The sequence below is a fragment of the Dasypus novemcinctus genome, chromosome 13, assembly GCF_030445035.2.
Source record: "Dasypus novemcinctus isolate mDasNov1 chromosome 13, mDasNov1.1.hap2, whole genome shotgun sequence".
In the NCBI taxonomy this organism is placed as follows: Eukaryota; Metazoa; Chordata; class Mammalia; order Cingulata; family Dasypodidae; genus Dasypus; species Dasypus novemcinctus.
Genome location: NC_080685.1, coordinates 53,969,575 through 53,997,365, shown reverse-complemented (window position 1 = coordinate 53,997,365; position 27,791 = coordinate 53,969,575). Strand labels below are relative to the sequence as shown.

Here is a 27,791-nt window from a genome sequence, read left to right as displayed (position 1 = left end):
CTGGTTGTTTTTCCTAAATTTTTATTTTTATTTTTTAGAGGATGCATTTCTGCTGAGAAATAAAGAAAAATAAATAAATCTTATGTCTTTACTTATTTTAAGTCACTGATTTTCCAGTCTCCCTGCAAAGAAAACAAACCAAAGAAGATGTGAGTTAGATTCCATTTTACACTATAAATTTCTCAGAGGTAGCATAGATTACCTCCCCTCCCCCACCCCCCAAAAAAAGAAAGAAAAGAAAATTTTGATGTCATAGTCTCTGCTTTAGGGCTCTTATTCATAGGAATGCTCTTCAGCTTACTCATCTGTAAAATGGGGCAATAGGCCCACCTTACATCCCTGACAGATTTGCTGTAAGAATGAACTGAGATTGTGTTTATAAAAGCACCTGGAAAAATATTGCCTGGTTGTACAGTTGCTCTGGCTCATTTTAGTGCTTTTTTTAAAAGGGGAAAGGTAGAAAGATCAATGTGAGAAAAAAATGGTGAAACCTTTTACAGGCGATGAATCTTATTCTCTGCTATAGCATGAAGCTATACTGAACCATGTCCCCTGTTAGGTTAGTTGAAGGCTGTTGTTAAAATGGAAATGTCACTGTTATTTATGCCTACCTGTTTCCAAATAGGTTTTCAGATGGCATTAATTTATTGCCAATACTGTATCTTGTATAACTTTGGCATTTGACAATTGAGGGAATGAGGCGCAGAGCACAGCTAAATTTCAAGCAGAGTCAGGAGTAAGAGGAAACATCTGGGATAAACAGCCCTTCCCAGGAGGCCAGGTCCCTGTGGGTACCTGCAGAGACAAACACTGGACAGCCCTGGGTCAGTCAGTGAGGGCACTGGACCCAGAGGAGGGCTCCCAGAATGAAGTATGGTAAATTCAGCAAAGAAAAACTTCTCTGCTTGCCTGGGAATCTCAGTTGAACAGGCTTAGAGCAGGGTCTATTTGATCCTGGTGAGTGGGAAAAAAATGGTCTTTGTGGACTCTTCTCACTGGGTAAGATTCAAAATTGACCATATTTAAATATTTACTATAAAGTGCCACCATTCCTAAGGTTGAGACTGTCTATTTTATTCCTTCCTGTGCTCCCAGGGTCCAGCACTGGGCCCAACATATGGAAAATACTCATGGAATGTGTGGGTGGATGGATGGATGAGACAGTTAATAATTCTAAAGTATGTCTTGGGAGCCATCAAATAACATCCAGTAACATCTTCATGTGGGTCAGTGGGCTAATGAAAGAAGTACAAACTTTGGAGTCAGCCATATACTTTCCTATCCCTCCTCTTAACCTCTCTGAGCTTCAAGTTTTTCCTTTCTAAAGGAAGTTAATATGCCTCATAGGATTGTTGTGTGAATGAAATGAGATGATATGTTACTCTGTTATGCACCTATTTAACACTTAATAAATTGAGTACTTAATACCATTATGATGGAGAATTTGATTGAATTAATAGAATTTGACAGCCCTCAAACAAAATGGGGGTCTACCTTGACCAACCAAGATATCTAAAATGGTCCTTGGATCAGAACTGCTGCAAAATTTACTTTGATTTTTATAATTATCCCAAACTCAAAACCTCCCAAAAGACATATCGGAACCTCTTATGTTTTTAAACCTAACATTTTGTATGATCTATTTACCTTTAATTAAAAAGACAATAAATAAAATAAAAATAATAATAATAATAAACCTCCCAAAAGCTACAGGACTCAGGCACACTTCTCCCCTTGGCTTCCCAGGAGCCAGAGTCCAGCCCCAACCACCCAGAAAGCACGAGGCCATGTGTGGTGACTCCCCAGCTCAGCTGCAGGGTCCTTCAGAGCATGGAGGCAATGGGAGGGGCCAGACTTCACTTGAGGCCGTGCCCCTGCTCCTGACTGGCAGGAGACTTAGCTGGCATCAGGACTCCACCTCCCATTCCCATAGAGCAGAATCCTAAAATTGGGAGGGGGATGCTCCACCTGCTGCTGATGGGGCTCCTGATTTGAATGAGTAGGTTGCCCTGAGTCAGCAAGAACAGATTATTGGGGCAGTAGGACCAACCTCACTGGGGCTGCCAGTTTCTCCATTATCAGGGACAAGTGTAGAGTGGATGGTGTGCATGTCTTTCAGAGTCCCAACTGTAAAAGAAGACAAATACAAATCAGGATAATATGAGGAGAGTATATTTAAAAAGGACCTATTTAAAAGGGTGTGTGTAAGGATGTAAGGGAACCACAATGGATAATGCAAGAATCATGGGATTTGTAGATGCTGAGTCATTACCATCCTTAAGCCCCAAAGGAGGTGAGGGGATTGGACAGAGAGTTTACAAGAACCTTGAGAAAGAGTTGCTCATGTAGAAAAAGTCACCTCGAAAGGAGCAGCCCCTCAGCTGAGGGACACAGGTAGCTCCTGGCCACCTCACAGGAGGAAGCCACAACCTCACTCTCCTCTCTGCTGCTGATCTCCTGCTGGGGCTCACCTTTGGCTGAACAGGAAGCTGTTCAGGGCAAGCAGGCCTCCAAAGAAAGAGATAGGGAGGAGAAGGTGGGGAGAGGAGCTGAGGAGCAATTGGAAGAGTTCCAACCCACTGGGTGCAGGCAGGGGGAGTCGGGCCAGAAATGGGATACCATGCAAGTTGAGGAGGAAGGAAAACTTCAGTAAAAGAGAAATCAGGTACTAAACACAAGTTATTTCAAGAATAAGTCCCAAACCACCCAAGACATTCTGCATCCCTTTAGTGGGCTTTCTTTGCAAGGTGTACACGTGGACTTTGGGAGCCCTCAAAATATGTTTAACTTATAAATGCCTCAGTAGCCCAGCTACATCCAGAGCCTCATCAGTATCATCTGTATTCTTAATTTGTCAGAACGGCAGCTGCCTGTAGCTAAACGATCAATTCTTGTCTTTTTTTCAGGTTGAAAACATTTAAAAGTCCAATACTTTACAATACGTATCCTGGATTTAGCAGTTAATAAAACAACATTTGAATTATATTGGAGCCTCTTCTAACAATAATGAACAAAGGTGATGCAGTATAACTTAATGGAGACCAAAATGCATTTTGTCAAGAAAGAGAGTGAAAGAAAAGGAATTGAAGAAATTATGTACATTGAAAAACCACTCCTTAAGGCATTGAAGAAGGCTAATCTGAGCCTTGCTCACTAAATAACTGCACAATAAGCTAAAGGACAAGAAAAAAAAATTGAAAGAAAAAAATATTTTGAGTTTTTCAGGTTGAAATTAATTTTTAGGGCCAATTCTAACTGTATATGTCAAAGATTTCTTAATCATCATACCCCATTTAAATAACATTGATGGCTCAACAAGCCCACAGAATACAGACCAAATTCCTGAATATATCAATCAAGGCTCTCTGACATCTTCTTACTAACCTTCATCCTGGGACACGCACAAATACCCCATACCCCACAACTTCCAGAACTGCGCCCTCTCTCTGCATGTCTTGATTTCCCTCCTTTACTGCTTCTTACCCACTCCTAATTCCCCCTGCCTCCTCCTTTCAAAATAGTTCTCATCTTTCAAGGCTCAGCTCAAAGGCCATCTTTTCTCTCTAACTTTCTGAGTCTTGTACTTGAAATGCTTCCTTTCTACTGAGCTCCAGAAGACTCTCTCCATATCTCTGATACGAAATGTATCTTGGTCGGCTATTTATTCTTGTTATGTGAATACCTGTCTTTTCCCAGTTGTACAGGAATTACCTGTGGCTTCTCTATTCCACCTCCAACACTTGAATGGAACCTAGCCCAGTTCCTGGCATGCACTCAGCAAGAAACTGAATTTAATTAAGCAAGTTGTGCTCCATATACCAGTCCTCTCAGATCTTCCTCAAGTTTGTTAGAAAATAATTCTGTTAGTTCATGCACTAGAAGATATAATTCACCCGCTTATAAGCCTTTGGGTCAGGGTGGTGCTATTTCATGCACTAAAAGACTTAATTTACACAATGAAGTAAATAACTCATTTAGATCACTAGAGCTGAAATTTTATAAATTGCCACCTCCAACATACAAGCTGGCACTTAAAAAAAAATTAATGGATATCCAATAAGGAAGAAGTTATTCAGTTCTTGCTGGAAGGATCAGCTCCAATTTAGTTATGTCATATAATTGGAAACAGCATGAATTTGATATTTGAATCTGTCATTAGGTATTTTAGTATCAGATAAATTATCTGGTATTCTGGATGTGGGCGAGTATAATTTTTAAAGCTATCTACTCCTAAGTTTGTTTTTCTTTAAAGGGTTTCAATATCCCAGAAATCAATGCCCACATTTACAGTTTTAACTAATTAAAAGTTCCGAACCCATATTTTGTAAGTGGGTATGGTCCCGAGTTGGCCTCCTGCACCCACTGGTCTGCAGGCAATAAACCCTGGGAGCGTTGCTGATACATGACCAGCTCCCTTATCTTGCAGGCACACATGGAGCATGGACTATTCTTTTCAAAATCTAGTTTTAATTGAATTTAAGCCATCATGAAGACCAAGGATGATCCCTGCAGAGGCAGAACTTCCTGGCATTGGATCTTAGGGCTCCAGCTAATGCTGCTTATGCCATACCCTTTGCCCCTTCTCCCTATCCATCCCCCAAAACTCTTATCCACATTTCCACACCACACTCCATCTGGACTCAGACACCTCCTCTTCAGGAAGGCTTCTTGGCCATTTCTCTCATGCTGTTCTATGTTCACCTTTAGGAGCACCTATTAAATTAAATTTGAAATCAGTGATCTTCAGTTTAGTCTTGCTCTTCAGTTTCATGTTTAGTCTTTTCCACTAGAATATAAGCCCAATGAGGGCAGAGATCATGCCATATAGTGAACCCATTCCTCCAATTGTTCTGAGGAGGCATCCTGGGCAGTAAGTAAAGAAACCCTCGATTTGGGCTACAGTCTGGCTGGCAAACTTTCTTGCAAGAGAACTTTCTTTGCAGTTTTAGTAAATGTGAAGAAGGGAAAGATGAAAGGTAATACAATGACTCTTTAAGAAAAATAATCAAACTGATATGGAGACATGCTGTTCTCCAAGCTCAAGAAACACAGATGAAAAACAGACATGAGTGGTAGGAAAAGGTCAGCCTATTAGAAAAAATTTTAACCAAAGTGGTAGAAATTAATTTCCTGCTTCCAAAGAAAAGAGACAGCTATCCTTTGAGGAGGCTGCATAGAGGCAGGCTGTAGCTTCTAGTACTGCACTGAGAATCTGGAAATATAATTCAGGACTTATCTTGGCACTAATTTACTGTGTGTACTTCGGCAAATAATTCCCATACTTTAAGTCTGTAAAATGGGAATAACCTCACCAATTGTGAGAATTAAATGGGGTCATATTTTTTTTAAATGCTCTCCAAATATTAGAAACTCTGTGGAGTCTGTAAGGTGGATACATTCTCACCTTAATGGGCTTTCTATTTACCAAAAATCAGGGGAAGCCTAAATCAAGCATCATAAAATTTTAGAGCCGAAGTAAACAGGAAGGCAGACTTTCCATCAGCCATAGCTACCCAGTGGGAAGTAGAAATCCCAGCGCAGAATGCACCCAGCCTTGCCGCTTACATTGCTAAGTGGGATTTCAAATTCAGAAAACCTCACGCTTCTTCCAATCTTCAGATTTGACGACCCTCTTGGTGTCGTTCATTTAATTGATGTTCAAAACCCGTTTTTCAGATGAACACAGAGTTTCTTTGAGAGATCAGGTCAATTGGAGTCCTCATAAGTAGCACAGGACAGAGTCAGAGGACAAGACCAGAAGCAAGTCCACTTCCCGGCCACTGTGGTTTCTCTAATCCACGCTGACCCAAAGCCACCCACCTACTGGGCTGGTCACACGTGCCCAGGAATGAATGTGGATCCTGGAGGCTTAGAACCCAAGCCCGTTCCTACAGATGCCCACCTGAGGGAAGTGCATGTAGCACAGGGGCTTTGGGTGGCCAGGCCTGGTGGGAAGCAACAGCTTAGTGTGGCCTCGCACATCTAGCCATGCCACTCCTCGCTCCTTCCTGACAGCTCTGGGCCAGCCGTGGCCTCCTGTCTGTGGGAGCTTTCTGCCCTCAGGTTCTTTTCAGAAATCTGACAGACCCAATAAAGGCCCAGTCTGAATGAGACGAGCAGCCTCTCAATTGTCCCAGCAGCCCTCACGCTGCCTCCACTGACACAATGGGGCCGGCTGTAATTACATTACACCCTCGTCTTTCATAATTACCCTCTTTCTCCAAGTGACAGAGCATCCCAAAGGCAGGGAGGAAACTATTTTTAAGCTAATTCTGACCAAAAAAAAAAAAAAAATCTAAAAAAGCGTGTCATTTTCCACTGATATCATTCTGGTTTATAAATCACCCCTAGGGACAGAGTTGGGACTGAGGTTGGCAGCTAGAAGCTCAAACTCTAAACAGAACACTGGGCACCGACCCTCTGGAGATCACCTCTCCCTACCTGCCCAACAACCTCCATGCTCATTTTTTCTCCTCTGCCTCCCCCTATTTTTTTTTCCTGCAGTCCCCCTGCCCCATGGTCATCAATTCCATCCCCTCTCTTACTCTGCGGGTGGGGGAAGAGGTAAAAAACAAAGGCATGGTTTCTGACTTCAGCGATTTCTCTTTCTCTTCCTTACCTTCTCCAAGTCCTTCCTCCCACCCTTAACCCCAGCCCTCTTGAGACGGATTTTCTTTTTCCTTCTCTATGTCTGTGAAAAGAGATGGCTCACAGAATATTTTTCTATAACCTCAGGAAACCTCTTCAGCATGAAGAAATAAGGCCAGGAAAGGGCATATGAAAGGGGAAAGGGATAAAAAAGCCACTTAAGAACAACTTCAGGTGGGCACCAGAGCTTCAGCCAAGCTGGGGTGACCCATGACACAAACCTCTTCCCAGACCTCCCTGGAGCAGAACCAGCATCTCATTAACAAGGCACTAAATCAGCCTTGAGGACAATCCTGTTATCCTCCTCTTACAAATTACCCGGAGACACCTCTGTTGCTGACCATGATAATTATATTGATAAGGATCCTAGAGTGGAGGAAATGAATCAATGGAACCACACGGATTTCTTGAGTATCAATCTATAGAATCACTGCAACTCTCTTGTACTCTCATTTGTAGGGTCATTAGCTATCTGTCTTGCCAGACCTGTCAGTGTATCATTGGACACTGGTTATATTATCTATAGCTCACGTTTATGTTTTCTCACTTTACCTGTGGAACTCTTGTCTATTTCCTTCACCAACTTGGCTCTCTTCCATTTTTTTTTCTTCTCCATTTTATTTTCCCACTTTCCTTCCTTTCTTGCATTTCCTCTCTTTCACCACCACGTTCTCTCTCTCGTTGGCCCATTTTGGTTCTAGTCCTGGGGTCTTACCAGCTTTAATCTAATGACTCATCTGAGAGATGGGGAGACAGTGAGGGAAAGAAAGGAGGCTTTGCCAGTCCCCTCATACCTCCTAAGGTCTGAGCATCAAGTCTCCTTTGGGACAGAGGTTTTTGCATCTGGCCTAGAGGGGCAGCATCCACCTTATAGCAAAGATACAAGATGTCTCAGAGCAGGTGGCTGCCTTCTAAGGGATATCCCACATACTAAATGCTGCACTCCTGGCCCCCTGTGGGATTCAGCTGGACCATCTTCATGGGCAATTACAAAAACCTACCAGGGCTCATCGGTCCACACCAGCATCACTGAGAAGGACCAAAGAAGGAGACCACCTGCAGAAGCGACAAAGAAGCAGACCACCTGCAGGTGGAGGTGGAGAATGAAGCCAGAAAAAGAGGCTTTCAGGGCACATGAAAGAAAGCCACTTTGAGAGAATTACTAAATGACATGAATTTAGAAAAACTAATAAGGGCACATTTATTAGATAGACATTTAATAATTATTAGTTTAATTTCTCTTCCTCCTTCAGCAAGCTTCAGATGAAGTGAGAAAAATAGAACCCATCATGCCATTTGTGCCTCTCTCTCTCTCTCTGTTCCCCAGAAAAGCAACCATAAGCCAAACAGTAGTGGAGACACAAGAGAGAAGCAGAGAGATCTGTGGCACACCTAACATCTGGTGACTGGCAGCCACTCCTCACTGACCCAGGTGGGGACATACCAGAGGGAGCTCAGAGAAGCAAATGAGGCCAGAGGGAGGCCCCTGCAGGCCAAGGTTTTCTGTGATTCCTGGCTCAGCAGGGAATCCCAGGAAAGGGCAGGTTTAGCAAATGTTTCCCAGTTCCCCTAGGATCAAGGTTTAGAATGGCTTCTGATTATTTCAGACAGAAAGGGGGCTGGGCACTTTTAAGTGACGAGCCATCATACCAGCCTTCCCTCAAGGGGCCAGGCTGAAAGCAATTTGCCTGGGAGTAGCCTGACTTGGTGGAGAAAAGATTAAGCTAAAAGTCACCACTGTCAGAGAGTGGTAACTCTGAACCTGGGGGATGAGAGTGTTGATTTGTAAAAGCTCTAAGTCTGTTCATGACAATGTTATGTGACTACTAAATAAAGTTGGCTGAAAAACAGCAGTTAAGAGCTCAGACTATGGTCAGAAAGATCTAGTTGTTATGTCTTGACTGTCACCAGCTTATAGGGATAAATTAAATAATGCAAGGAAAGTACTTGATAAGGGTCCAATAAATACTAGCCATTGATATTATATTGGGGTATTCTCAGGAAAGAGAAGACCTTAAAGTTCATTTTCTTCCAATCTCTCATCTGATATGAGGAAACCCCTCTTTAGGATTCCCACTGAATAGTGAACCGGAACTCACTATCTTTCATAGCAACCCAGCCTGCAGTTGTATAGCTCTATTAGAAAAGTTATTCCATGTATAGAGCCAAAACTTTATTTCCCTGTAAATCCCCCCATTTGGTACAAACCGCCTTCCCAGGACCTTTTGTCATAAGAAAAAATTTCAATCCCTTGGTATTTGACAGCTGCCTGCGTTCACTGAATGAACCATGTCCTTGTGCATGTCAGAGTTTTTGCAAATGTATTTTCTTCTGTGCAGAATGAACTTCTGCCTTCTCCATCAAAAGAGCAATCCATTAAAATAAATTTCAGTAGTATCTCCTGATGGAGTAGGGTATCCTGTGAAGAAAAAGAAATCCCAAAAATCTGTGCTTCAAAAATTAAAGGATTATTTCTTTCTCACATGCATGTCCATTGTAGGTCATCAGGGAAACTCTTCACTGGTCGCTCAGAGATCCAGGGTGTCAGAGCAGTCACCATCTTGGACTTTGCCAATCATCTTTGGGGTGGGGTGGAGAGAAAGCTCTGGAAAATCTATCAGCAATGAAATGCACCAGCCAGGAAGTGACACCCATCCCTTCCTCTACAATTCACTGGCCAGAACTAGTGACACAGTCTCACCCAACCACCCAGGGACCAGAAACTATTTCTACCATGTGCCTGGAAAGTCAGGACGGAAACACTTGGCAAATGGCACAGATGGTTATTCAATTCCCTCACAGTCCCCTGCTAACCCAGGCAGAGTTGCTTATATCACTTTCAGACCTCTGAGTGTATTTTGTGCATTTGTTAGTCATGGTAGTCATCATATTGTCTTGTTCCTATTTACTTACATTTCCAACTCTTCTGCAAGAGAGTTTCTCAAGAATGGTACACTAGGTCATAATAAATATTTGCAATGTGGATGCATTTGAGGACAGTGATCATATACATATTCAAAGTCCTGACAGTGGTTTGCAAAGTCATACACAATGTGGCTCTCATTTTTCTGATCTCATCTTTCAACACCTGCTCCTCATTCTCCAGGCCCTAGGCACATGGTGATTCAAACGCAGAGCCTACACTGTTCCTGTGTCTGGGATGTGTCTCCTCAGCCATCTGCTTGGCTCACTACCTCACTTGGGTCAGGTCTCTGCAAAGAAGTCACCTTAACAGAGAAGCCTCCCCAGACCATGCTCTATAAAACATCACATGACCCCCCCCCCCCGCTCTTAATTCTCCCTCTGTCTTATATTTGTTTGTTTTTCTCCATGGTAGTTACCATTTCCTGACATACACACACACACACACAAATGTGTATTATATTATTATATATTAAATATCACATTATATGTAATTATTTGTGGTTATTTATTTACTCTGTCTTCTCTCCCTCCCCTCACCCCGACTCTTGAATAGAATTTCTATGACTTATTCATTGAGTGCCTATTGTGTGCAACAACCTATGTTAAGTGTTACGTGTGTTGCATACTAATTATTTTTGCAATTCCCAGAAGAAAAGAGTTGTTCAGCATATGATCCAAATATGATCCAAAGCATGGACCATACAAAGAAACCTAAGTTAAGTTAGAGAAGAAGCTAAGGCATTCCAGGATCACAGAGCCATTTCTGGAAAAAGGTTTCAATGACAGCAATAGCAGCAGTACTCTGAGGAAGCAATGCCTAGAGTCCCTAAAAATAGGAAGGCAAGTAGAACCTCAGATTAGAGAGGTCTTGGAAAGAGCTGACAGTTATGAGACAATTTTGTTCAGATATGTCACTACATCTATACTAAGGTTGATTTATTTTATCTGATGTGACCAATAGATTGCCTCCTCCCACTCTGAGAACCTCACCCTTCTTTAGACAAAGGTATGCCAAGGTTTGGTCTTTCCTACTATCTACAGATGGATGTCCCAGAGATTTTGGGCAGTCCTTCAGAAGGGGAACAATTAGTCTACTTGTCTTCAAACCATATTTGTTTATTTCAGTAAATGCTAGGTAATATGTAATTATGCAGAGAATAACTCAATTATAAATGCAGCCCTATAAGGTAGGTGCCATTATTATCTCTACTTTGTAGATGGGAACTGAGGGCTGGGAGTGGTTAAGTGAGGTGCCCATAGCTAGAAAAGAAAGGAGCTGAGGTTCAGATTCAGGCAGCCTGACTCCAGAGTCCATGGTCTCAAAAGGTCTGCTCTGCTTCCTCTTCTTATTGGAAACAAGGGCAGATTATAATTCATCACAAAATATAAAGGGCAGGTAAAAAGACATGATTTTTCTACTAGTCACTGATATGGGTTTACTCCTAGTAAAATCAATCTTGAGGCATTTTGTAGTTGAAAAGAAGTTGAAAGACATTAAAGAGACCAGTGAAGAACTTGAGGATAATGGAGAGGGGTTAAACAAGTTTGTGAGTGACTCAACCTTTTGCACACTGAGTGTGTGTCTGTTAATCCATCTATTTATTCTTCCTCCCATCCCATCTACCCATCAGTCATTCAACAGCCATTTATTGGGCACTTTCACTGTTCTAGGCACACAGTCACATGCTGCAGATGGTCTGAGCTAAATCAGATTAGCAGTCCAGGTAAGTGAAACAGGCAAACTGAGCCCTATGTTTGAGTATGGTAAATATTGTAACTGGGAGGCTCAAGGAAGAGTAGGGGATTCACCTAGCCTTGCAAGGGAAGGTGTAGATGAGGAGACAGAAGGGAAAAGATGCGACAAGAATGCTTCATGGAGGAGGTGATGCTGGATGTGGCCCTAGTAAAATTTTCTACCCTCAGTATTCCTGGGAAGATCCTAAAGTTTATACAATTTCCATCAGAGACAAGTAAAAATATGAACCATCGAGCCCAACAGCTAAGAACACAGGATTTGGAGTCAGATAGGCTTGGATTCAAATCTTAACCCTCCTAGGAAGAATGTCCTCAGTTATAGCATGGGGGCAAGGAGCCCAGTCACAGGACTGTTCTGCGGACAAATAAGATCAGATGTGAGGTGCGCAGCAAATCCCTGTACACAGTACACATTTCGTAAGTCTTCACTGGCATCTGTTACCTTCTTCACGGATCTCAGTTACTTTCACTTGGTCCCTTAGTCCTTAATCTTCTTAGTAGCTCTAATACTGCTTTTAGAACGAACATTTGTAAGCCTCTTTTCCCTTTTACATAGGGAATAGAAAAGGAATACAATTTCCAAAAAACTGATTTGCATTCTTGTGAATTAACTGTGCTCTGTGGTTCATGGTGACTAGGTAACCAGCAGGGGACCTGATTCATTATTTTAGCAATTTAAACAGGACCTTGGAAGAAAGGCACCCTGTGGTCACAGAGCACTGGGACTGTACTAATGAGAAGATGAAAAGAAAGTTCAGCTCTCGCACAGTTCCAGATAATCACAAATGTACACAAAGATTATTAACAATCACAATTACCTGGAACCATATTATCTGCCTGGTTGGTTATTCTAAAGTCAACCTGAATAGAGTGGATGAATGAGCTGAGAGGATTTTATGAATAAATTATTCTGAAGTGGCTGGCAGGACCCCTTCATAATAAATATCTGGGGAAATGTGAGGATATACCTATTGTCCCTTGGTCCCCTTCATCCTAATTCTCAACCAGAAGTAAAAGGAAGCTCTGAGTTCTCCACAGAGCTCCCAGGAAGATGCAAGTATTATGTTGGCTGGAACCATTTGCCCACCATGGGGGCCAGACTCGTGTTCCAGGTAAGCTGTTGGGATAACCCAGCGGCCTGCAGAAGCTCTGACAATCCCTCTAGGGGACAAAGCCCTTGGCTTTTATGTCCCCTGGCACCCATGTCCCTTTCCTACCTCCCTCTGAAACCCTCAGTCACCTGTTTTTAGCTCTGTAGGATGGTGCAGAGCCCAAGGTGCAGGTCTCAGAGGCTCTCTTGTTCCTTGATTTCTCTTGCAGATCTCCACAACTCCATGCCGCGAGCTGCAGGCTGGTCTTGAACCCAGGGCTTGGCGGAGAGTATGGGGGCGGACGGGGAAACAGGTGTGCTGAAGAATATGCTGCTTGGCGTCAACCTGATCCTTCTGGGTGCCATGCTCAAGCCCTCTGAGTGTCAGCTGGAGGTCACCACGGAGAGGGTTCAGGGACAGGCGGTGGAGGACGAAGGAGGTGTTGCCAACTACAGCACATCCAGCAAAGAACAGCCCCTGGTCTTTAACCACGTGTACAACATTAACGTGCCCCTGGACAGCCTCTGCTCCTCGGGGCTGGAGGCCTCTGCCGAGCAGGAGGTGAGTGACGAAGACGAGACTTTGGCAGAGTACACTGGCCAGACCTCAGACCACGAGAACCAAGTGACCTTCACTCACAAGATCAACCTCCCCAAAAAGGCCTGCCCATGTGCCGGCTCAGCCCAAGTCCTGCAGGAGCTGCTGAGCCGGATCGAGATGCTGGAGAGGGAGGTGTCGGTGCTGCGGGACCAGTGCAACACCAACTGCTGCCAAGAAAGTGCTGCCACAGGTAGAGTCTCTGGCCTGGTGGTCCCTGGAGGGAAGGAGGGCTGAGCAGAGAAGGAAAGTACACGAGAGCATGAGAGCGAGCAGCGCACTTGTCGCGACATCCAGCATCTTCCCACGATCGGAGGGAAAGAGTACTGTAGTCTCTCTGCTAATATGTCTCAAAGATCGAAATGCAGTCCTTCCCCAGGAGATTCAGTTCAGGGATTCTCTGCACTGCTTAGCCTGTTTGAAATGCATTAACCTGATTTTGGGGGGATGAGTCAGGAAATGGTACATCGGTTCAGCAGAGCAACTTCTATGGCAAGCAGGGAATTTCATGTCTGTCTTCATTCATCTCTGGTTTTCCCAGGCTGCTGAATTGATACCTCCCCATGTTAACCTGAGGGACTAGAGCATGCAGACACTCTGTTCACTCAATTGCAGCCTTTCTCCCATCTGTGTAAATGACAGTCATTAAGGGCTCAGAGGACGTGTCCCCATATTCACCAGCAAAATGTAATCTGCTGTTCTCTCCATGAACACACACACACATACTCACAGAGCTTTATTCCACCACCCCCCAAAAGGCTGTTTATGGGATTTACCTCTAGCCTCACCTACCCTCTAATTAATAATACTTATGAATTATTATCTTTACCTGTCTGCTATAATGATTAAATTCTTCAGAACCAGAGTTCCTGAGTTCAAATCTTGGCTCCCCTACTTACTACCTTTGTGGCCTAAGCAAGCTGCCTTCCTTTTCCCACCTACAAATGGTGATAGCACAGAACAGCCATTCAGTATATGAAGGCCTGGTTTCCAGTAGGCACCCATGGAAGCAGGAGCTAGTACCAGCTGCTCTACCAATGAGCAGAAATTGAGTCTGTCCCATTTTGTGCCTTCAACTTTCTCATTCAAAATCTATCTTTGACCCATTCAATTCCATTCTTCACTGAAAAGAGGATTCTTCTTACTATCCTGGGTTCAAACTTTCACTCCTATAGGGCCCAATATCTCAAGGCTTCCATGGGGATGAAAGGAGGAGGTGACAGAGATAAAATTTTAACAGAATCTGGATGGCCCACACATCCAGAAGAGATATCAAACATGTCGATCCTGAGATGCTAAGATTAGGGGCAGTTTTTGAGCACTGAAATATTTCATAGGTTTTTCTCACCTTTTTCTCCTCCGCATAACAAAATCCTTAAATAAACCATCTGAAGAACAGGAAAGGAAGTCTACTTGTTCAATCCGCTGTCCTACAGTGAGAACTGTCAGGTCAGTTCATCTTTTTAATGGGTCTGGAGAACAAGAAGTCATAGGTTTCCGTGGACAGGCACTCTTTGCTGCTTGTGAAGCCACAGAGGCTTCTATAAGTAGGCTTTTTACCAGCCTCCCACAAGGATTTCTGGCAGAAATGGTAAAAATCTACAAGGAAGAGCTATGCTAAGCAATGTCAGTGAAAGTGGCAGAAACAAACAAGGATATAACTTACTTCGACTTCATATCCTCAGGGCCAAAAGAAGAGAAGGATTCTGAGCAGGTATGCAGCTTGGGATGTTTAGTAAGTTTGTTTGATTCATGCTAGTCAGATAAGCCTTTAGTTATATTGTGGTAAGGATAGTTACATTGTGGGCAGAAATATGCATAGAATCCTGAAGGGACCACAGAGAAAAGTAACTAAATGAAACTATGGTTCCAGGAAGACTTTGAAGTGACCCTGGCACTAAGCACATATAAATGAGCAGAGTTAGAAGGCAAGAAGGTGGGAGTAGGGTAACACATGTGAACTTCCCTTTTATAGCAGACTTGGTGTCCAGCCTACATCCTTGGAGTTCCTTCCATGCCCCACAACCAGAACCTGGGTATCTGTATTAGTCAACCAAAGGAGTGCTGATGCAAAGTACTAGAAATCTGTTGGCTTTTATAAAGGGTATTTATTTGAGGTAAAAGCTTACATTTACAAGGCCCTAAAGAATCCAATTCATGGTACCATAAGGGGTACTTTCTCACCCACGATTTGAAGCAAGATGGCAGACAATCTCTGCAAGGGTTCAGTTTTCCTCTCTCTCAAGAGAGCTACAGGCTAGCATAGAGCTTGTTTCTTTCCAGGCTCAGCTGCAAACCATCAGGTGAATGGCTTGTCTCTCTTCCCAGGGCAGGATCAAAGTTCTCTCTTCTACAGTGTCTATGGAGGTCTCTCTCTCTTCCTGTGTCTTCTTCTGTGTGTCTTCTTGAGTGAGTGTGTGTTTCTAGCAGCCCACCAATAGGACAGGGACTACTGATGTGGTAGAATCAAAGCCCTAATTTTAACCTAATTGAATCAAAGACATCTCAGCTGAATCTAATACAATCAAAGGGTATCACACCCAGAAGAAAAAGACCAATTTACAAACATAATCCTTTTGCTTTTGGAATTCATAAATAATATCAAACTGCTACACTCCTCCTCTGAATTCCAAAAAGACATTACAATATTTTTTAAAAAAACCACCTTAAATCAGTAATAATGCTAAGTACAAAATCACATCACAATCAGTTTATAGAAATACAGTTTGTCTTGGGGCAAAGTCCCCTCTGGCTGTAGACCTGTGACACTTTCAAAACAATTTATCTACTTCCAATATACAAAGGGACAGACATAGGATAAACATTTGCATTACCATAAGGAGAATTTGGGAGGGAAACATGAGTCATAGTCCCTAACAGTTCTGAAAATGTGCAGGGCATACTCCATTAGATTTCAAAGAGTAAGAGTTATTCTTTTTTTTTTTTTTTAAGATTAATTTATTTATTTCTCTCCCCTCCCCCACTCCCACCTAGTTGTCTGTTCTCTGTGTCTATTTGCTGTGTGTTCTTCTTTGTCCGCTTCTGTTGTTGTCAGCGGCACGGAATCTGTGTTTCTTTTTGTTGCATCATCTTGTTGTGTCAGCTCTCCATGTGTGTGGTGCCATTCCTGGGCAGGCTGCATTTCCTTTTGCGCTGGGAGGCTCGGCTCTCCTTAGGGGGCTCACTCCTTGTGTGTGGGGCTCCCCTACGCGGGGACACCCCTGCGTGGCAGGGTACTCCTTGTGCGCATCAGCACTGTGCATGGCCAACTCCACACGGGTCAAGGAGGCCCGGGGTTCGAACCTCAGACCTCCCATGTGGTAGATGGACGCCCTAACCACTGGGCCAAGTCTGCTTCCCAGGAGTTATTCTTAAGATGATGTTTTCTTCTCCTTAGGTCCTCATGGGGGCCCACCCTTTCCATACACTTGCCCAAAGACCATTTTCTTGGTTCTACCCTCAGTAAGCATCTGGATGGCTACCAAGCTCCAGAACTCAGCCTCCAAGAACATTGGGGTGACCCTCCAAGTGTCATTGGGGTGACACTTTACCTAGTCTCTGCAGTAGAGTCTCAACCCCCTTAATACAGTGAGGTGGTGGTAACATTCTCCCTAGTCTCTGGCATACAGGTCCAATCTCCTCAGAATAGTGAGGTGGTGACCTGGCCCTCCCTAATCTGTAGGGAGCAGGTCCAGCCCTCTCAAAGTAGAGCAATGGGGTGGCAACCTCACTCTCATCAACCCATGGGGAATGTGCTCCATCCTCTCTGTAGCCTGGGGCAGCAAAACTCTCCCTGAACAGCAGGCTAGAACATCAACCCTCTTCAAATGCAGGAGCACCTCTCTGGAGACCTGGGTGGAATTCCTCCCTTGGCCCAAGGAGATGTCTTAATTCCAGACCTTAGCTTCCATGGTTTTCCTCTTAAAGTTGTTTTCCCTTCGATGTCCCCTCTTCCATGTCCCTTTTAGTCCTGGCTGACAGTGGTTTTGTTCATTCAGCTCTCACAAAAAGTTTGTTGGTTAGCATGCAGGAAGCAGGGGTCCAAGCCATCAGACAGTAAGACTTTCCACAAGTCTTTCATAGATAACTGCATCTTCAATCCTGATTTATAAGTTCCAAGCTTAGTTAAGTCCTCAAACGGGGCACTGTCATCTGGGGACTTGATTTACAGAGGCTTGGAATTACTGGAATCAGTTTCTGGTTACTTTGTGACCAACAATTCAGTTCTCAGCTTACCTCTTTCCTCTAGTATTTTGCTATAAGCTGCAAGGAGAATCCAAATCACATTATCCAAGTTTACTTTGGAAAGCTCTTCAGCTAAATATCCAGACTCATCATTTTCAACTTCTTCGTTCCATATAACATCAGGGGTCAATCTTGCTAATTTCTCTGCAACTTTAAAACATGGATCACCTTTCCTCCAGTTCACAAAAATAGTTTCATCACTTCCATCTGATTTTGTCAGCCAAAGGGGTGCTGGTGCAAAATACAAAAAATTGGTTGGTTTTTATAAAGGGTCATTTATATTTGGGGTAGGGGTTTACAGATACCAGGTCATAAAGCATAGGTTACTTCCCTCACCAAAGTCTATTTTCACATGTTGGAGCAAGACAGCTGCCAACATCTGTGAGTGTTCAGGCTTCCTGAGTTCCTCCCTTCCTCAGTTTTCTCTCTGAGTTCAGGATTCCCCTCTTCCCAGAGCTTGCTTCTTTCTGGGCTCAGTGTTCCTCTCTTCCTGGGGCTTGCTTCTCTTCCCTCTGTGAGCTTACTTCCCAGAGCTCCAGCTTAAGGCTTCAGCATCAAACTCCAACATCAAAACTCCAACATCAGAAACCTTCAACTCTGTTCTTTGCTATGCATTTTATCTGAGTCCCCACCCCTTTGTGGACTTTGTGGGGACTCAATGCCCTAATGACGTGGTCCAGTCAAAGCCCTAATCATAACTTAATCATGCCCAGATACAGACCAGATTACAAGTATAATCCAATATCTATTTTTGGAATTCATAACCATATCAAACTGCTACACTTTCTAAGGACTTATCAGAAAAAAACTTTAGGCTTCACGTTCCTATCAACATTCTCTTCAAAACAATCTAGGTCTTTTCTATCAAGCATCTCACTATGACTCCAAAAAAATATTTCTTATCCATTTAAAAAAACCTTTCCAGCATTTTTGTTAATTGCAAAAGAACCACCCCACTCTCCTGGTACTAATGCATATTCTGTATTAATCAGCCAAAGGGCTGCTGATGCAAAGTGCAGAAATCTGTTGGCTTTTATAAAGGGTATTTGTTTGGGTAAAATCTTACACTTACAAGGCTCTAAAGAGCCCAACTCAAGGTGCCATAAGAGGTACTTTCTCATCCAAGTCAGTTGCCACATGTCAAAGCAAGATGGCAGGTGATCTCTATGAGGGTTCAGCCTTTCTCTTTCTTAGTTACTGGCTGGCATAGAGCTTGTTTCTTTCCAGGCTCAGCTGCAAACTATCAGGCAAATGGCTCATCTCTCTTCCTAGGCCACAGGATCAAATTTCTCTCTTCTGCCATATCTGTGGACCTCTTCCTCTACCTGTGTCTTCTTTTTTTTTTCCTTTTAATGATTTATTTTTATTTATTTCTCCCCTCCTCCCCATGCCTCCCATTGTCTGCTCTCTTTCTCCATTCACTGTGTGTTCTTCTGTATCTGCTTGTATTCTCATTAGAAGTCTCCGGGAACCAATCTTGGGACCTTCTGGAGTAGGACAGAGGCAATTACTCTCTTACACCACCTCATCTCCCTGTTCTGCTACTGTATTAGTCAGCCAAAGAGGTGCTGATGCAAAATACCAGGAATCTGCTGGATGTTATAAAGAGTATTTATTTGGGGTAGGAGCTTACAGATACCAGGCCATAAAGCATAAGTTACTTTCCTCACCAAAGTCTATTTGGAGCAAGATGGCTGCCAACGTCTGTGAGAATTCAGGCTTCCTGGGTTCCAGTGTTCCTGGCGCTTGCTTTTCTCTGGGTTCAAGGTCCCTTTCTTCCTGGGGCTTGTTTCTCTTTCCTCCACATGCTGACTTCCCAGGGCTCTAGCTTAAGTCTTCAGCATCAAACTCCAACATCAAAACTCCAACATCAGAAACCCTCAACTCTGTTCTTCACCATGCGTTTTATCACGACACCCTAATCATAACTCAGTCATGCCCAAGTACAGATCAGATTGCAAGTGTAATCCAATATTTCTTTTCGGAATTCATCAATTATATCAAACTGCTACAACTACATCTTCTTATTTTCTCTCCTCTGTGTCTCTTGTTGCATCATCTTGCAGTGCCAGGTCTCTGTGTCAGCTGGCACTTCTGCATGAGGTGGCTTTTCCATGCAGGGTAGCATGCCTGCGCAGGGCCACCTTCCCGTGTGAGCCAGCACTCCATGTGGGCCAGCTCACGCTCACCAGGAGGCCCTGGGCATTGAACCCTGGACCTCCTATCTAGTAGATGAGAGCCCAATTGGTTGAGCCACATCCGTTGCCCTGTCTGTCTTCTTGAGTGAGTGTTTCTATCAGCCCATCAAGGGAGCAAGGACTCAATCCTCAGTCACACCTACTGACATGGTTGTATCAAAGCCCTAATTTTAACATAATTTAATCAAAGCCATCTCAGCTGAATCTAATACAACAAAGGGTATCACACCCAGAGGAACATGAGTTTACAAACATAATCCTTCTGTTTTTTTTAATTCATAAATAATATCAAACTGCTATAGCATCTTTGTCAGATGGTTGTCCTTGGGCTGTGGAAACTCCTTGGCCTACAGGAAGAGAGAATGGAGGGATCTTGAAATTTCAACCCTCTAGAGACAGCCTTTAATCCATGATGAGGTATGGCCTGCATTGTTTCCAGAGCCTCCTGCAGGATTAAACCCAAATTACACTCCATGGCACTTTGTCTGAGAATGTAGCCTGGCTCTGAATCCTTTCCTTCTCCATCTCTCCCATGCCCATACCTGTTTTTCCTGGGAGCACTTTCCAGTAAATCACTTGCACATAAATCTTCATCTAAAGTCTTCTTCCAGGGAACCCAACCTAAGACACCCTGAAGGCAAGCTTCTGAAGGACAAGGGACCAGATCTTGTTCATCATTACCAGCAGCACTGTGCTAGGGACTGGCAACCTATGTTAGATGAAAAGACTTACTAAGTTGATTAGGGTCCAGATTCTGTTAAGCTTAATTCTCAGCAAAACAATTCTGATCAGAGAGTGAGTAGAGGTCTCTGCCCACCCTTCCCCATGCACATTTCACAGGAGATGCTGCTGCTGCCCTTTGACCTTCTCCCTGACCATTCCAGGACAATTGGACTATATCCCTCACTGCAGCGGCCACGGCAACTTTAGCCTCGAGTCCTGTGGCTGCATCTGCAACGAAGGCTGGTTTGGCAAGAACTGCTCGGAGCCCTACTGTCCCCTGGGCTGCTCAAGTCGGGGCGTGTGCGTGGAGGGCCAGTGCATCTGTGACAGTGAATACAGCGGGGATGACTGCTCTGAACCTCGGTGTCCCACAGACTGTAGCTCCCGGGGACTCTGCGTCGACGGGGAGTGTGTCTGCGAAGAGCCCTACACCGGCGAAGACTGCAGCGAGCTGAGGTGCCCTGGGGACTGCTCGGGGAAGGGCAGATGTGCCAATGGTACCTGCTTATGCCAGGAGGGCTATGTTGGTGAGAACTGTGGCCAGCGGCAGTGTCTGAATGCCTGCAGCGGGCGTGGACGCTGCCAGGAGGGGCTCTGCTTCTGCGAAGAGGGCTACCAGGGCCCTGACTGCTCGGCAGGTAGGAAGGGGCACTCTGCGGGGTGATCGGCAAGGGTGTCCCAGCTAGCTAATTGGTGCTGGGGAGAGAGATGGGAGGGAATGGGGAGTTGAGGCAAAATAATTCCCAGTTGGGTTGTACTCATTTGCTTTCCAAGAAAGCTGATTTCTTGAGTCAAGCACTATGTCATCAAGGCAGATTAGAGGGAGAAAAGGGCAGAAACCAGAAAAGGTCAAGTTCAGGCTGAAAGTTAGATCATTACCACAAAGGCAGTGGTAATTGTGATGGCAGCATCCCACTGCCCTTCCCCCAGGTCCTGGGAGGTGGCGAGTCCGGCCATGGGATCCCCTCGTGTAAAGCCTTTCTCTAACTCGGAGAGATTTCAAGAGCTCCACCTGCCCAAAACTATCTCCCTCGCCTGCTGCTATATTGCAGGGATATCTCCTTCTACAGGGCTACTGCACAAGGTGGCAGTTAGTCCGTAGGGTACTCTGGTTATCGTGGAGTTTATAGGCAGCAAGGTGTAATTAATTTATGAAACGATTGCATGTCTGCATGGAGAAAAGTGTTTGTAGGCAAGGAATTAAATATAAACAGGAATAAAGTATTAAAGGCATTGAGCACCAACAAACATTCTAACAATAAGCACTGAATATCAAAAGGATATGACTCACTTTGTTCCAGATGATTATATAGCAAATCAGAACCAATCCCATACGTAGTCTACACTGTGAAAAGCTGGCACAAAGGCGATGCCCTGCAATGAAGATCTAAATCCAGCAGAGGGAAAATACCAGTAACTTGTTGATAGTTTCTCTTTTTTCTCCCGAAAACCAGATCCAGATTATTTTCATCATTTCACTATCGTTCATCCTCTTCTGACTAAATGTATTAGTGACTACTGCTGATACATTTATTTGTGTTTTTAATAGGACAGGTTAAGCAATTGACCCTTTCCATTTAGGATCCAATTTGTAACAATGCACCCAGGGTGCCCACTGGGAAGAGTTAAAATAAAAAGTAACAACAGCAGAAACATCGCTAAACCTTCTGGTTGGTCAGTTCTAGGAATTTTCTATATTATCAGCCTTCAGACCTAAGGGGAAGGGTGGAATCCTGGGAAGCCAGCTTCACCCGCCTTTTGCACCTACATGGCAGATAGGTCAGAGACAATGTTCCCACCTGTGACTTCAACTCAAATTCTTCCAAAACATCAATGACAATAATTAAAAGAATAACTACAATAATGTACTGCTTGGTTTAAAAAAAAAAAAAAATTATGTCCCTTAAGTTAGTTTTCCCATGTCCAATTATCTCGTATAGCCCTTCTTTCTAGAAATTTAGTGAACAAATATAGTAAGCAAATGTAACAGATAGCTGTTACACCAATCTTTCTGAATGGAAGTTAAAGCAGAAGCTGAGCCTCATCATTTCTGAATGCACAGTCAGTAGGCTGATGCTGGCGAAGCAAGGCTGAAGAATTCCCCTGGTTCCACTCAGGGATGAAACTGTTTCAAAAGCCTCCACGGCCCCCTCCAGGGGATGCTAAGGACTGTGTTATGAGTATTCTACAGGACACATGTTTCTTCATAGAGTCGATCTTTGTTGGACTGGACATACCTGTCTTGTTCTTGGCCCTGCCTTTCTATAGGACGGGGCCTCTTGGCAAACAGAATCGTGGTCTGAACTAGCATTCACCCTCCCCACTCAACGGAACTGAGCCCCTGTTTGCGTATCTACGACTAAGTCCAGTCTGAACCAGGAGCACAGGTCACCTCCCACACGTTACCTCTGTGCTGTTTAAGGAAGACTTCTGCAGGCCCAGCTACATTACTTTACAGGTTCCCAAACGGTTCATAATCTCCCTCGGTTTCTATGGCAACCATGGCGCCACCCCTCACTGCAGGCGGTGCTCCTCGTAAAGCCTGCCTTTTACACCAAATGCCCCAGGTCGCTTCCAGAGAAGTATCTGGGTCACTAACTAAAGTGTTACTTTGCGTGTTCTTCGTGAAAAGGCTGTAGGAGAGAGGTCTATTTATCCAAAATGTGTTTGACATTTCTGGGCAGGTGTACACACTGCAGCTACGGTTCCTCTCACCTACAAGAGTGAGGAAAGGAAAGGGAAGGGAGTAAAAAGGTGAAAACACGGAGAGGCAAGATAATAGTACTTCATAGGTCATTCTTTTCTCCTTGGCAAGAACATGAAAGTAGCTGCCCACTGTGTGGATTACATTGTGAGGCTCTCGGGTCCCTCAAACTTGAATTCAAATGAATAGTGTCTACAGGGCCACTATATTTGACTCCTAACCTTGCCTTTTTTTTTCTCTCTCTTTTTTTTTTGTGTCTTTATTTTATTATTTAATGTTATGTTAAAAAAATATGAGGTCCCCATATACCCCCTACCCCACACACCCCACTCCTCCCCCCATAACAACAACCTATAGCCTTGACTTTTGCACATAGCATGTCATGGGACAAAATCTCAACCTTTCTGCCTCTGTTGTCTGCATAAGTAAAGATAACAAAACCAAAAATTCATGAATATGAACACTTAAAAGAGACCTTAGAAATAAGCTACTCCAGGCTTCTGCTTTTAAAAATTATAAAAGCAGCGGTGCAGAGAGACAGATTTTCCCATAGCCAGGGAGCTAATTAATGGTGGAGCAAGAAGGAGAGCCCTGGTCTCCCACCACCTTCTAGGACTCTTTAATCCTCCTTGGGACACCAAGTGGAATGGAATGGGGAAAAACATTTCACAGGCACACATACAAAGAAATACAGTCTTTTGATATGAAAGCTGAATCCTGTCAAATGATTAAAAATTAGGTTTTGGAGGTGGGACAGAAAAGCACATTAAACCATTTGTCCACATCTGCCCCCGGTGAAGGTGGTTGGTGTGGGAGCAAGCAGTGAGCTGGCCCAAACTCCCTGCGAGTCAGCAGGATAAAAGAACCAGTAGAATAGCATCTTGAAACAATCCAGAAAGTCATTCCCTGGACTTCAGTCAGACCTGTGAAGATTCATCATTGTCAGCCTTCTGCCTCTGTAGGACTTCAGCCAATGCAAACTTTGGCACCTGAAATCACTTGCTCTTTGGAGCAGGACACAACACAGAACTAATTCCAACTGTTCTCACCAAACAATGTGAAATTAGTGCAAGATCTAAAGCATCAACAGCATGGATCTTTGCAGATGAGCAAACCCGATTGCTCAAGTCACAATTTATTTTATCCTAACAGCCCACTCTTTCCCAATTTTCAAAGTTGGAATCCCAAAGAAAGTGAGACTAAGAATACCTTTGTATTCACGATAAATTCACTGAATGAAAACATATGGTTCTTTACTTTATACTTCAGTATCATTTCTTTCTATAGGATTACGATATACCTGTAAATTACAGGGCAAGCGGTGATGGTCTCCTCCATAGATCCACTCCCGTGCGAGCCCCTCTGCCAAGAAGGACACCAGTCCCTGCAGTTTCCATCAGATGGGAAGGCAGAGATTACCACCAGGCTCAGTTCTCAAGCTAATCTGTCAAGAGGAAAAATTCTTCTGCACCTCTTTTTCACTTCAAAATCTCAATTTTCTCTGCTTGGTTCACCCTCCATTGTCATTATTAGCTTTATTTTCTGGAAAAAGGAACCAAAATACACTGACTTGCCTCCAGTGTCCTAAGAGCTGGTGGTGGCTTGAAATTTGAAGTGGCCATTTCTGTCACTGTAACAGGAGACGTCTCCTGCATTGGAGACTTGGCGTCATGTGTTTAATCAAAAGAGAAAGGCACTAGAGAAACTTTTTTAGAGGTTTCTTGCCTCTAGGAAGAGCACCAGGATGGAAAGCACAACATATTTCATGGTGTGGATTATTCCCTAATGTAGTTTAGTTTTGGGGGATGTTTATAAATGAAAGGAGGCATCTGGCACAGTCTGTAACCTGCTCTACAAAGTGCACGGAAAAGAGCACTAAACTTAATTAGGGTTTGAGAGTGTGTTCTGTTATGACCCAACTCCCTGAATCTTGGCAATTCACTTAACCTGGACCTCAGCTTCGTCCTCATTTATAAAATTGGGATAATTATATAGATTTACCCAATCTACTTCATAGGGTTGCTATTAAAGATTTTTAAAATTCTAATTAAATAAAGTGCATGAACATGTTTTGTAAACTGTGAAATGCTATATAAATGTAAAGCTGCATTGTATATTTAGCTAAGAGTCTCTACAGCAGGGGTTCTTAACATTTTTTTGTTCCCTGGACCCTTTTTTGTCAGTCAGGTGAAAACCATGGACTCCTTCTTACAATGTAGCAACAGACAGTTTTATGACACTTAACATTGGTGGTCAGAGAAAATAAAGAGTTGTGTTTTTTTTTTCAGTTCAAGTTCATGGACCCTCTGAAATCTTTTCAGGGATTCCTTGGGGGTTCCATGGACTCCTGGCTAAGGACCCTTATTCTAGAGTCATTTTGCCTGGGATCAAATCCTAGCTTTTTTGTTTGCTAACCATGGGACCCAGTTTCCTTATCTATAAAATAGGGGTGATAATAATAATACCTATGCCATATGTTGGTGATAGGATGAAATGAGGATCCATGTAAGAGGGCTTAGCATTGTGCCTGGTGCATAATAAATGCTTAACATTATAGTGCAAAATTCTGGCATGTTTTCTATATACCAGCTCTTTCTTCCCATGTTTGAGAAGTCATTCTGTACACCTTATCCAGGCTGTCCCAAAGGTCTTAGTACAGTTCTAACCTTTAATCATATCAGAATTATAAATGATACAAACTTACCAAATATCATTTGGAAGTTAAATTATTTAAATTTTATTTATACTTATTTAGTTTTGTGAATTTTAAAGAATAAGTTTTTAATTTTTTGTTTCAGTCAACTTTGCTATCTTCAATTAAAGGAAATTATTTTTTTCTAGCCCATTCTATTCAATGAAAGGTTTGAGACAAAAACAACCAAAGCAAGTGTCTCACATGCTAATGTATGTTCCCAGTTTCCATCCCATGAGTCTGAGGTCAGTTGAAGGACTCCTAATTTCTGGCTTTGACAAGCATTTGAGGATGCAAGTGTATGCACAAAGGGGGCAAGGGGGCAGGGGGCAGGCACCTTCCATACTCACATGGTTCTGTGAAAAGCACTGGCCTATCCCTACTCACCTGTAAAGTGAAAGAGTGAAGTTACCCAGAAGAGAACTTCAAAACCAGTGACAATTCTTAAACTAATCGAAGCTTCCACACCATATAAATGTGTAAGAAATTATGACCATTCAAATACTGACCTGATCTCTTATTTAACCAATGGACAGGTCCAATGACAGGTACACTGAAGTTAGCTTCCAAATTGGTCTTAAATGTTCAGCTATTTAATGTCTCATACTGGTAAATCTTCAGTTCCTAAGGGAAGTACAGATGAAAGGCTCTTTCAATGAGGCTTAAGCTGTGGTGATTCTTTGAGTAGCATTTGAGAAGTAGGGCAAGAGAGAAAAGCAAAGCTCTTAAGAATGCTTCTATATCATCACTCCCAAGATACAGGCTAATAAAAACTAGCTGAACACAAATTACATTTCTTTCAAAACTTAAACAGTCTCCTTTTGATAGGGAAAATGCCACAAAAGGGAGTTATTGAATATCTTCTTCATTCTGTGGTATCCATGACTTGCAGTTTTGACTTCTTATATTTTGCAAAATAACCAAGAACAAGCCTTTATTTCCACTTGCCAAATCAGATATTAGCTCCCAGGGTGATCTGGTGACAGGAACGTATTAACTATCAAAAGCCACAGTGCTGTTAAATATCTAACTACTGTCTCTCTGAAAGAAGAAATGGAAAAGCCCTAATTTGTAGTATTTGCCAATTTCCATGGTGTAACTACTCCCTCTGTGGCCAATTTCAAATGATCAAATAGGAGCGGAAGAGAGTCCACAATTATATAGTATTTCCACCACACAGGCACAATTCATGTAAATTACCTTCAGAGTATAGACAAATGTAGTAAAATAACTAGGAAGATGAGTTTTGAGCATATCTAATCACTTTTTAAAATATATAATGTGCTTAATTATAAGTTTATAAGATTTATTCTTTAGTAATGGCTGTGATTAACAACTGTCTTGTAACATTCCTGGAAATTTAACGACCGACTTTCACAAGCTAGTAGGAACCACTCCAGTATAACACTAGCTCATGACCTTACCAAGACGGGTTACTGAACAACAAAAAAAGATAAGAACTTGGCTGCAAAGGGAGTTACAAATCACTCAAACCCACTGAGCCCAACAGAAACGTACGGGCATGGCCTGTGGGGTAAGATGTATGGAAGCAAAGTTGAGTCCAGGATGGGGAAGGCAATCCCCTGAGCTCATGCTGTCTGTGTATTGCCTCCTGGTAGTTGCCCCTCCAGAGGACTTGCGAGTGGCTGGTATCAGCGACAGGTCCATTGAGCTGGAATGGGACGGGCCGATGGCAGTGACGGAATATGTGATCTCTTACCAGCCGATGGCCCTGGAGGGCCTCCAGCTCCAGCAGCGGGTGCCTGGAGATTGGAGTGGCGTCACCATCACGGAGCTGGAGCCAGGTCTCACCTACAACATCAGCGTCTACGCTGTCATTAGCAACATCCTCAGCCTTCCCATCACTGCCAAGGTGGCCACCCGTACGTACCATTTCCCCTTCCTGTTTCATGTTTCTTTCCCCCCACATGAGATCATGGGCATTCATGATAGTAGTGTCTTTTCTTAATTCTTCGGGGATGCCTGCAGTATCCTTGCTCTTGAGGGGACCGGCTGCAGGCATGGCCCACTTAGGAAAGGGTACATCATTAAAAAGTCGCTTCTGATTAAGAATTTCCAAATTCAGGCATCTCTCGTAAATTATAGAATCAAAAAGGACAAAAGGTGCTTTAATTATTAACTACAGACTTGTTAAGAGCTAGGCTTTGATTAGAAATCAGTAAAGCGTGAGATTTATCTGGGCTTTCAATCCT

General features: G+C 43.3%; 1 protein-coding gene across 1 annotated transcript in view; it reads left to right on the top strand.

Moving 5' to 3' along the window:
- TNR (tenascin R) overlaps positions 1-27,791 on the top strand; it is a 440,066-nt gene that overhangs the window by 344,640 nt on the left and 67,635 nt on the right. Inside the window, exons 3-5 of the mRNA XM_058310159.2 lie at positions 12,649-13,209; positions 20,344-20,820; positions 27,198-27,461. Of these exons, the coding sequence (XP_058166142.1) occupies positions 12,711-13,209; positions 20,344-20,820; positions 27,198-27,461 (1,240 nt within the window). The 5' untranslated portion in view covers positions 12,649-12,710. The remainder of the gene's footprint in view (positions 1-12,648; positions 13,210-20,343; positions 20,821-27,197; positions 27,462-27,791) is intronic.